Source organism: Mytilus californianus, unplaced genomic scaffold, assembly GCF_021869535.1.
Source record: "Mytilus californianus isolate M0D057914Y unplaced genomic scaffold, xbMytCali1.0.p SCAF_2, whole genome shotgun sequence".
Lineage (NCBI taxonomy): Eukaryota > Metazoa > Mollusca > Bivalvia > Mytilida > Mytilidae > Mytilus > Mytilus californianus.
The window spans coordinates 85,424,129-85,436,187 of NW_026262668.1; the positions used below are offsets into that span (position 1 = coordinate 85,424,129).

At 32.3% G+C, this 12,059-nt stretch overlaps 1 protein-coding gene across 2 annotated transcripts in view; it reads left to right on the forward strand.

The window, feature by feature from the left end:
- Positions 1–12,059, forward strand: part of LOC127730342 (low-density lipoprotein receptor-related protein 6-like) — an 80,367-nt gene that overhangs the window by 38,741 nt on the left and 29,567 nt on the right. The window contains exon 1 of one of the 2 annotated variants that reach the window (XM_052238712.1): positions 8,995–9,072. The exons of the other annotated variant lie outside the window; for it this stretch is intronic. Coding sequence (XP_052094672.1) covers positions 9,024–9,072 — 49 coding nt within the window. The 5' untranslated portion in view covers positions 8,995–9,023. Of the gene's footprint in view, positions 1–8,994; positions 9,073–12,059 lie in introns of those variants that run through there. 2 annotated transcript variants of the gene reach the window in all.

Here is a 12,059-nt window from a genome sequence, read left to right on the forward strand (position 1 = left end):
GTTTTTGCATTTTTGCATAGTATCTTGAAAAAGATGATAGATGAAATGAATGAAAAAAATAAGTGTACGGTTTCTTATACGTTTCAAAATGTTGGGTGTCGACTCTGTAAAACTTCTAATAAATAAAAATGAAAAGAAAAAAAAAAAAGAAAAGAAAAAAGAAAATACAATAGCTATGGGAAGAATAAAGTGAAATACTGTTTTGATTAATTCAAAACTTTGTACATTGTAGGTCATGGGAATGTAAATTAAGTAACGATATATTTAAAAATGTAGGATTACACAAATAGGCCAAGCATGATATACTTTTGTATTCCGCCAAACGGATGTATTAGCTTGTATATGACGTCCGATCTTGAGGTATATAAGTATAAGATATAAATAAAACTTGCATAACAATATTGAAATCACCAGTCTTGTTGGAGAATTATAATTCTACTGCATTATACCGAATGCACAAAACATTTAGATCGATACATGTACAACTGCTAGTTAGGCTAAGTGTATATATCCAATCTTCTGGGTAAAACAGTATACGAATATTCAATTTGGTCATTTCGATTAAAACCCTTTGTATGGATCTGATGATTTCATTCCTTTCCAATACTGTTCAATGTGTGAGGTGCGTTGGGCGCCCACAAACATGTTTAATATAAAAATAAGAGGATGTGGAATGATTGCAATGAGACAGCTCTCCCCCAGAAGCCAAATGACGTAGAAGTTAACAACTATAGGTCACCGTAAGGCCTTCAACAATGAGTAAAACCCATAGAAACCTAGTAACATATAGAAGGTCGCGAAAGGACAAATGAAAAACAATTCAAACGAGAAAACTAACGGCCTGATTTATGTACAAAACAATAAATGAAAAACAAATATAATGTATAGCATCAAACAACAACCAATGAATCAATGAATAACAGGCTCCGTACTTGGAACCCCGCTATATTATGTTTGTGTCTGTCTTTAGTCAGGAGCCTGTAATTCATTGCTTGTCGTTTGATGCTATATATCATATTTGTTTTTCATTTATTGTTTTGTACATAAATCAGCTGGCTATTTGTTTTCTGCCATGAATTGTTTTACATTTTGTCCTGTATGGGCCTTTTATAGCTTTTTATTGAGTGTTGTGCTCATTGTCGATTGCTGTACGGTAACATATAAATGCTAACAGCTACGTCATTTGGTCTCTGGTGGATAACTGTTTCATTTGCAATACTACCACATCTTCTTATTTCTATGATGTTTCCATCAAGCTTTCAACTCAAGTACATATCTTATGATGACATGATTTCAATACCAATAAGCTCGCACAGATAAATTATGTACATCCGCTAATGATATAATTGATTGATAATCAAGATATGTTTTGTCTGATTAATTGACATTTTAACTAAAAAAAAAACTTCAAGTTCCTTTTCAGAGTATGCATAATTATTTCCTAAACAATTACACCGTATAACATTTATTTTAATTTTGTGAGAATTTCAAGAAAACGTGCAGATAATTTGTTTCACAGGTAATTTATTATTCACTTAATCACGATTTAACGGAAACATGTGCCCATTTTCCATTAAAGTTTCATGCTACGTAATTTGAATCTGCATTATTTTGAATGGAAATAATGACCCCAATTATATTAATTGTTAGAAAAATGTGTTATAATTGGGGTAGTTACAAATTACATATCCATTTTCAAATGAAAACAATAACTCTTGCTGAACTATTTACTACAATGTAACTTAAGTGGAAGTTGATCTTAGACGTTAGTTTTTTGTTTTTTTTTTTATTTCTGCCCTTTCACTTTCCCACATACGTTTTAGAGTTATGCTTCTTTTAATACATGTACAGTTATACTAAAAGTAAATATCCGTAATACAAATAAGGGAACACTAATAATATTCCCTTGAACTACAATGGTATCACCATAGACACTTATTTATTTTGTTTAAACCTTTACAGGGGAATCTTAAGAAGAATGAAAAAAAAAAAATCTTATCTTTAACATCACGTTCAGCTAAGCCGATCTGTTGCCTCATTATTCCTTAATCAATTTAGTTTGATGACCATATTGATACCATCTACCCACATGACCCTAAAACTAGGCATACCACAGTTTCGCCTCAAGTGTATCTTGTCATAAACTTGAAATCGAGTACCAATCCTTACGATATAAAAAAAAAAGATGAATTTAATTTTTCCCATTGTTAACTTTAAATTTCATACTTTGCAGCACCTGTGTATATTTCCAGAAAATATGGTTTATCATAATATGTATTTCATTTATCAGGTATTGCTGTTTACAAGGAAGCTACCGACTACATGGTTTTTTTAGACGTTGATATATCATTTCCAGAGATATACGGTTACAATCATAATATCTATTTATCGTTGCAGAATATCTGAGTCACACATGAAACAAGATATGATCTTTTTGTCGTCCATTTCTCGCTATCGCCTACATGTTCCATCCGATTTTTAATGCCATGACAAACATAACATGCATGACGGATGCTACTAATGACGAATGGCCTGTTTATTCCTCAGAGGATAAGAGTTCAATCAGTGGTGTCCAGGTTTCCAAAATCTTTAGATTAATACCGTTTAATGTTATTATACCATAATATTAAGTTCGATACCAATACTGGTTAAATGTTCAGATATCGCGAATAGAAGAGCTCAATACACAAGTTCGATGACGTAGTCGCGCGGTTTTGGTTCTACTTTTTGGGTTTTTTTTCGTTATAAATAAGAAGATGTGGAATGAGTGCCAATGAGACAACTCTCCATCCAAGTCACAATGTATAAAAAGTTAACAATTATAGGTCAAAGTACGGCCTTCAACACGGAGCCTTGGCTCACACCGAACAGCAAGCTATAAAGGCCCCAAAATGACTAGTGTAAAACAATTCAAACAGGAAAACCAATACCTTTTTATACATTTAATTTTCTATGTAATGTTTTAATTATTAGTGTTTGCTCTTTTAACATTGTTGGATTAATTTGTATGGTATTGATTATCCTTCCTCGTATATACATTTCTATTTAAAGACTTGGTATCTTCTAATTTATCTGAGAGAACTTGCTACCTTGATCCAGACAAATTGTTCGTTTGTATCGAACTTTTTTTTAGTAAAATGCTTGAAACTTCGATAATAAGTACAAGTATTTATTAGTCAGCTGTTCTGTAATGTATTGCAATGCTGGGTAAAGTATGAACGTAATATTTTGAAATATGTCTGCGTTGTATTTTTCTATAGATAGATTTTATTAAGAAGTTTGAAATGCTTAATGCTGGAATGAAAATATAACATGCTCTTAGAGCGTAGTAAAATTATCAACTTCTGTGTATTTTCAAATATTATGTCAGTAATGAATTTTTATAACATTTCTACGCGTGTGTCGTTTTCATTTTAATCAATCTGGTCTACAATACTTTCTAGATGATTTCGTATCTTCGAAAAAATATACCACAGGACTAACAATCACCATATCTCCGTAGACAGAAGGAAGACTTCTGTATTCGATGATTGGTAACTGCGACACTATATGGTTGCAATGACACAATTGATGGTAAATGTAACTATCTAGCCCTTCCTGCAGCTCGGTGATTGTGATTAAAATTTCTCTTCTCCTCGACGTAGACGCAGTCATGGTCATCGTCATTTTACATCACTTGTCTATCATACAAAACACGTTTGATATTCATCACATTTGCACGAAGATTTATTTACTATACCCTTTTCAATACTTCATTCTCTGTAAAATTTGTGTTGGAAACCACTGTTACAAATCCCCATTCAAACCAATGCAAACTTACAGCTTTCATTTCAGATATTGCCCGTCGTAGATTTTTAAGATCGGTTAGCATTGACAAAATACCCAGAGAAACGATCGTTTTAACATTTTCCGTTGCCAACAAAGATCTCAATGCCATCAATTCAGGCAATATATTCTTCATAAATCAGTAAAGTTGTAAATACAGAATAGTATGTATGTATCATCTCTTATAATTGCGCCTAAAATTTTCAATTACAAACTCGTGTTGCATGATCTCAATATTGACGCCTTCAAGTCTTAACCTCCTGATAGAACCTGTGCTAGTTCCCCATTCATATAAAATTCGGCTGGCCATGTTATTGCTGATTACCTAAACAGTGTCAGAAACACTATCCTGCGAAAATACCATGAATCGATCAATTGGACACACAACTTTAAAATACTTACGGATTCCGTCGAGGATTATACCAGACAATAAACTTAACGCGAAAAAGAATATATAGATATTATTTCCGAATGGTTTAAGACGGTGAGGCTGTTACTACAAATTGAGACTCTTGTTAAATCTATCTTCAAAGACCAAAATATTGCTAAACACCTGTCCTACCTCCACGACATTATATGTTGTTGTCTCTCCAAACAAAATCGTTTTTGTATTCATATCACATTACATAAACTGCTTGACAAAGGAATTAAGTATAATATTGACAATTCGATTGGAAACTCGACATTTACCCCCACGAGACTTACTAAAGAGGAAATCCTGTATAATCATGGGTATGTTCTATGTTCCTTTGGAATTTCAACCAAAGATGCAGAACTAGATCTTGTGTGTTTTACAACAAACAATCGACATTCCTAAGAGAACCACTATATAGATGATGTTCTCTCACTGAATAATTCAAAGTTTGGTGCCAATGTTGAACTGATCTATCCTCCAAAAATTGAAATAAAGGATACCATAGATTCAATAAGGTCTGCTTCATATCTTGACTTACATCTGAAAACTGACAATGAGGGTCGGCAAAACAAATTTTTACGACAAAAGAGATGATTTCAGCTTCCCAATTGTGAACTTTCCATTTCTGTGTAGCAACATAGTGGTAGCTCCTTCATATGAAGTATATACAGTGGAGATCACTTCTAGCCTCTCATTAGAACTGTCAGAATAATCTGTCATAGAACAGTTCTACTTAGAACAGTTCTACCCTAGTACTGTTCTAAGTAGAACTGTCAGAATCAGTTCTAGGTAGAACTGACCAAATCAGTTCTAGGTAGAACTGTCAGGATCAATTCAAGGGTAGAACTGTCTAAAACTGTTCTAGGTAGAACTGTCCAAATCAGTTCTAGTCGTAGAACTGTCAGCAGAACTGACCAAATCAGTTCTAACCGTAGAACTGTCAGCAGAACTGACTAAATCAGTTCTAACCGTAGAACTGTCAGCAGAACTGTCTAAAACTGTTCTAGCCGTAGAACTGACCAAACCTGTCAGGATTGTAGAACAGTTCTAAATGACGTCATTGCAGTTTTCCGTAACGAGAAATGTTAAAACAGTGCTGTGATGAGAATTTTTTAATATATATTATATTCTTTTGTCTTATTTATATTTAAGACAAAGAGTTCTTTAAACTGTTCTATGGATAGAACTGACTAAATCAATTCTAGCCGTAGAACTGACTAAATCAGTTCTAATCGTATTTCACAGATGACGACGGATTTGTTCCAAATATCGTAACCGCAATTCTGTTCTTTTTGTTCTCGAATGTGACATTACCGAATGAAATTTATTAAAGAATAATTTATATACTTACATGTGCAACGCGAAAGGTGCTATATATGGAGCAGGATCTCCTTAATCTTCCAAAGTACCTATATAGTAAGATAACCCTAGCTTTAGTTAAAAGGGGTCCTTGTTTTAGTTTTAAATGTTTACATTTTTGCTATTTAATTTTTTTCCATGTCCGTGTTGTTTTTATTGATAACAGTCCCGAAAATCATGTTTCAATTTAAAAAATTGTCATTCTGTCAAGTTTTAGGGTTAGAAAAATTACATGACCGATGATTACCGAATGCGCGAGTGAGCACCTGCGATAGCCCCCGTTTTATGATGGGTTTCGTGTTAATAGTTTTCTTTGTCAAGGTTTGTAGACTGTTGTTTTGTCTTTTCGTCGTTTTTCATTTTTGCCATGGCGTTGTCAATTTGTCTTCGACTTAAGAGTTTCTTCCGCATCTTTTTATCAACGATTGACTTAGTCGTATTTGACACAACTTTTCGGAAATTTCATTAATTTGTGCTCTTCAACTTGTTATTTGATTTGGCTTTTTATGTTTGTTTTTCATTCGAGCGCCACTGATGAGTCTTATGTAGACAAAACACGCGTCTGTCATACTTAATTATAAGCCTGGGGTCTGTTTATCGAAGCAGTCTTAGGCTTAGGACGTGTCCTTAGACAAACTTAGGACATATCTTAGTCCTAAGTGGGTTTACCAAACATGTCACAACTTAGGATAATCATAGGAATTGTCCTAACTTTAGAATACCAATTTAGGTGTCTTAAGATGGTCTTAGGATGGTCCTAACTTTAGGACATATTTAGGATGGTTAATTTATAAACAAATATGGCCGCCGCATTTATACGTTTAAGAAGAAGGGCGAATAATATTCCATATATCGGGGTGTTGCTCTTCAGGAGGCGGTCCACAGCCAGTCTTCCTGGATTCCGTTTGTATTCGGGCATCCTGTTTTTTAGCATTATTTGTATACGTGCTCCATTTCTTTCTAACTGTTGTAATTTAATCCACGGTTATTTTGTGGTCTGCATTAGTTTTACTGCATATTGAATTCCAAGCCCTCTTTTTAGCAGCATTGGTTGCAACATTTGACAGTTTACTAAAAAGCAAAGTTTTACTATTTTCCACTTCGTCCAGGAGAGTCTGTAATACTGCATCGGTAAAATTCGGATTTCGTCTCTTGCTCATATTCACACGTATTTGTTTTTTGCAGTAATAAAATAATTGAAGTACTATGTAGACGAAACGCGCGTCTGGCGTATTAAATTATAATCCTGGTACCTTTGATATCCCCGAGTGTATCACCAGCCCAGTAGTCAGCACTTCGGTGTTGACATGAATATCAATTATATGGTCATTTTTATAAATTTCCTGTTACAAAACTTTGAATTTTTCGAAAAACTAAGGATTTTCTTATCCCAGGAATAGATTACCTTAGCCGTATTTGGCACAACTTTTGGAATTTTGGGTCCTCAATGCTCTTCAACTTTGTACTTGTTTGGCTTTATAACTATTTTGATATGAGCGTCACTGATGAGTCTTATGTAGACGAAACGCGCGTCTGGCGTATTAAATTATAATCCTGGTACCTTTGATAACAATTTATATGAAAGATGCACGATATTTGCCTTTGAACTTTTTAAAGTATGAAACCGTGACACTTCGAATTCAACTCACTCAAAACATATAATGATTTCTACTGATTACATATTTAGTTTTAACTATTTATAATTAGTTTGTTCAATTCTTATATAAAAAGTAGTTATAATTTTTGTCTTATGTTTTGTTTCATAGAGTTTAAATATACAATTAGTATATAAAAATATTGATTACCTTTAACTTAAAACTAATAATTGTTTTCTAATTATTAATCTTTTTAAAATTATAATTATTGGTTACAATATTTTAATTTTTTCATTTTTAATTTGTTTTTTTTTTACGCCAATACTTAGGACAGCGGTTAGGACATTCTAGCTAAGATAATCCCAAGGTAGCTTCGATGTGCATGCTGAGATATGTCGTAAGTCGGTCCTAAATTTATCATAATTTCTGTCCTAAGAAATTATTAGGACCGATCTTAGGACAGTTTCGATAAACAGGCCCCTGGTATCGTTGATGAGTTTTTACAATAATATAATTATTAATCATATGCATTTCGCCAATAAAGAAAGTAAGTAAGAATTATTGTTTACCTTTAAAAAGAGAACATGTACTTTCAAAATAGCAAGTTAGTCTACAGTGTTCTATTATATGAACTACATGTACATTGACGCAAGAACACATGTTCAGTATAAATTACAGTTAAGGCATTCAAAAAAATTCAAAAACTTGAAGGCTTAGAATAAAAAATATTCAACGTAGAATGCAGACAATCAAATTAAAAAGCTATAAATAAAATATAATCGAGTGGAAATTTGTTCATCTTCATTGTTTGATCAATACGTGATTAACCTTTGATATTTAGCTATAGTAGTTAATCACTTCCATGCGTATAACAAACCAAGTTTCAATTTAGGAAATACCATCATTATATTCAGAACTGCAGACACAAGATGCTTTCAGTCTTTATAAAACATTGTCGTAAGGGTACATAGAACTATTATCAACGGTTATACACATCATTTTAAATCACGACCCGAGTTCAGATAAATAGAAGTATTTATTTTATGTTGAACGCCCGTATTAGGCAAAATAATATGCAGGGATATTAACTCCTTAATGTATCTTTTGATGAACTATTTAGAAAATACATCGCACAATGCATGAATGAATCGTTTTAATAAAAGTATTCTCTTGAATACAGAATGAGGTTGATAAAAAAATACAGTGTATTAAGCCTCTGTTTTCTACTAGAATTTAATTTTCGTATTTATTTTTTACAATGTATTGCTCCATATATTTTTTTCCATTTCCATCTTCACCTCTTTGCCATTATCAGAGACATACACGCAGATTACTTAGATTTTTTTATACGTCAAATTACTTCAATTAATTTAGAAGTACTGTATTGCAAGCTGAATTATATAAAATGAAACAATATGTAGTTGACCTGAAAATGAAGAACATGCGTTTCTGAAGTTGGTACATTTTGAGATAAGTTTCACTACAAACCAACAAGAGTCTTATGCAAAAAAATTTTATAATCTTTCTTTTAATGAACCCCCCCCCCCCCCCCCTCTTTCGCTTTATCTTGACACCAATGCTCTGCAATTGCAAATGCTTTTTTTATTAGACTCGACATGGATTAATTGATGTTAATTAATAATTCTTAACGTGTTTCGATCGGTCTAATAGACTGTTACCAGTTCTTACCATATCAATATAAACGTAATTATACTGTTTTCCTTGTACTTTTATATGTTTTAATACTATTTCATTATTTATAAACTGCAAAATTACAAGACATATATGTATCATTTATAGCATGGTAATACCTAGGCAATTGCTACTGTATGAATGGTATCCTAATGAGATTGACAGTCAACTTGCACAAACCAAGTGGTAATTATTCAAACGTATGCAGTGATGTTGTATATATAATAAGCATGATAAGGTAGTATGTCACTCGAAATGTAACAAAATGTTCCGTTTTCACATTGAATGTTCAGTAAATGTTAAATTGTGGTTAATTTATTTTCATTTCGGATGTATGAAATCGTTTAGTTACTGTCCTTATTGCTCTGTAATATTTGCTGCTCGGGTAATGAAATGTAATTTGATCGGCTCTATCTGATAAAAAAAAATCTACCTTGTACGTTAGTTTGTCCTTTTTCTTGCCTTTTTTGTGATTGAATTGACAATGATTGTTTTGAACCAGCAAAACAAAAGTTACCATTTTCTCAAACTAAACGCATGCTTATTCATATAATGTCAAAATAAACTACAACTGTTTTCATGTCCATGTTATCTAGTTATAGTGATATTTGCATTTCTGTTCACTTTTCTTTCTGGAATATTAGTTGAATAATATTATGACTGATGTGTCTGATCTTTTTTCATTGGTTTGGACAATAAAATATGTTTAAACTAAACTAATATCATTACGCCTTGGAAGGCTATTTTATTTTTTGCTTGGACGCATTTATATGACCATTATCGAAAAATATCTTCAGCAAACGTCATAATTATAAGGATGACATCAATGCACTGATTTCGACGTGCAATAGTTTCATGTTAATCTTTTCATCGTTTTAATTTTTTTCATAAAAGCGGAGGCAAAATGTTCTAATAGGAGGATTAAATGTTTTTACTTTTAGCATCATGCGGGGGATAAGAATAATCCGCCTTTAGTTCCCTGTTGTAATATTCAATTATTGTAAACTGTATGAATAATTATATTTGTAATTTGATTGATACAAAAGCTGCTTTGCTTCCTGTAACCAAGTAGTACAAAATTTGTGTTTTGGAAGAAATCAGCTTACTTAATGTTATAATGGTTGATAAAACAAATTATGTCGAAACTGTGAAAACATTTATTGTTACAATTATAAGAGCTTAAATTGCATGCCGGAAAATAATGTAATTTTAATGTTAAGTAATAATGAAATATAACTCCTACCTTGTCAATTGAATCAGTTTCATACGATACTTCTTAGATATTCCGTTTCCAACCTCATTTTTCAAACATCAGCAACGTGATCTACGTCAGAAGGTTAGGCATGGTTTGAATCACTGTCAGAGTTATTTTATCTGACCATAAGTTTATTACAGGATGATGCGGTCATAAAAAAATTGTTGAATACGTAAGTGCAAAACTGTGTTTAAATCATTTCATTTGCTTAATTCGAATAGAAGAATTAAACATGATACTACTTTCAACCTCCACATTGAAACTGCCACTACATGTATCTCGAAAATCCCATATTTAGTACGTGTATTATAACTTTCTTGTCTTTCTCTTCTAACTTAAAATAAATGGTTTCAAAATTTGATTTGAACAATATCCTTGCCAATGTATCGCTATATGTTATTTAAGTTTCTTTTCAGTTACATGTTAAACTTTGTTGAATGTGTTATCCCACATAAATTTTGAAATATGCATATGCGTTGAATTAAAGTAAATATATCCTGCCCCGTTAGAGATATTCTTTCTGCAGTTGAAAAACAGGTTAATTTTCGACTTTTAAAATATTCATCTCGCCTGTAATATAATATAATATATTTTATTTTATTGGTATAAATATTGCTTTTGTTATCAGTAAATTAAAATCAAACTAAAATATTTTGTATACATATGCACATTCATGGCTCTATAATCTGTCGATACCTGCATCTTGGCATTGCACAATGTCATGTTTTTCTCTGACTGTTAATGACGTTTTTACATTGAATCCATTGGATGTTTGATATGTACTGATTGACATTTTAGTCTTATATGCATGATTTCTTTTTATTAGCTGTCAGTAACTGTGAGTACTCTCAGATCTGAATTTAGTGTTTTTTGTTGTTGTGGGAATGTATAAATACCCTGCCACGTCAGGTCTGTGATTTTGTTAGATTTTTTTCTGCTTTTGTCGATCTTCTGAGTTAAGCTCTTTTCAACTGTTTTTTATAGTCTGTACTTATGTTGTTCTGTTACACCACTGTCCCATGTTAAGGGAGGGTTTGGCGCCAACAAACTAGTTTAACCCCGACACATTCTGAATGTGCCTGTCTCAAGTCAGGTGCATGTAATTCATTGGTTGTCGTTTGTTGCTGTATATCATATTTGTTTTTCGTTCATTGTTTTGTACATAAATCAGACCGTTAGTTTTCTCGTTTGAATTGTTTTACATTTGTCATTTCGGGGCCTTTTATAGATGACTATACGGTATTGGTTTTGCTCATTGTTGAAGGCCGTACGGTGGCTTATAGTTGTTAACTTCTATTTCATTTGGTCTTTGATGGAGAGTTGTCTTATTGGTCATCATACCACATCTTCTTGTTTTTATATGATTTAGAAGTACATACATAAAATATGAACGATAAAAAATGACTAAAAAGTAATATTGTCTTAGACGTTACTTATTTTACAAAAAAAAATCATGAAGAAATAAAGATTACAAATTGAAAAAACTCAACTAACAATTGAGGTGTAAAAATTCGGTCACCTTGACTTCCCCAAGTAGAAGCTATGCAATAAAAAAGGGCCGCCTTCTGGCTGTGTGGGATGTATATTTAAGCATTAACGTCCGGTCAGCATGAGGACGTTAAATCCGATACCTTGGGTTGAGATAGAGCCACGCTCTTTGCACGTTAAAGTGTAAAACGGAAGTATTTTTCTTTAACAGGTAACAACACTAACAATGCTATCATTTTCTAAATTTACCACTTTTTACAATTAATTTTATTATTCTGCTTTGGAAATTGGAAACTACTAGTTAATTTTGAACAAATATTTATTTCTTTGCAACATAATGAGAGAACTTAACACTTTTTCATATCAACTTAAACAGCATGAGTATCCTGACGTTTTGTCAGAGTATATTTGTTTTTATTTTATGTCTTGC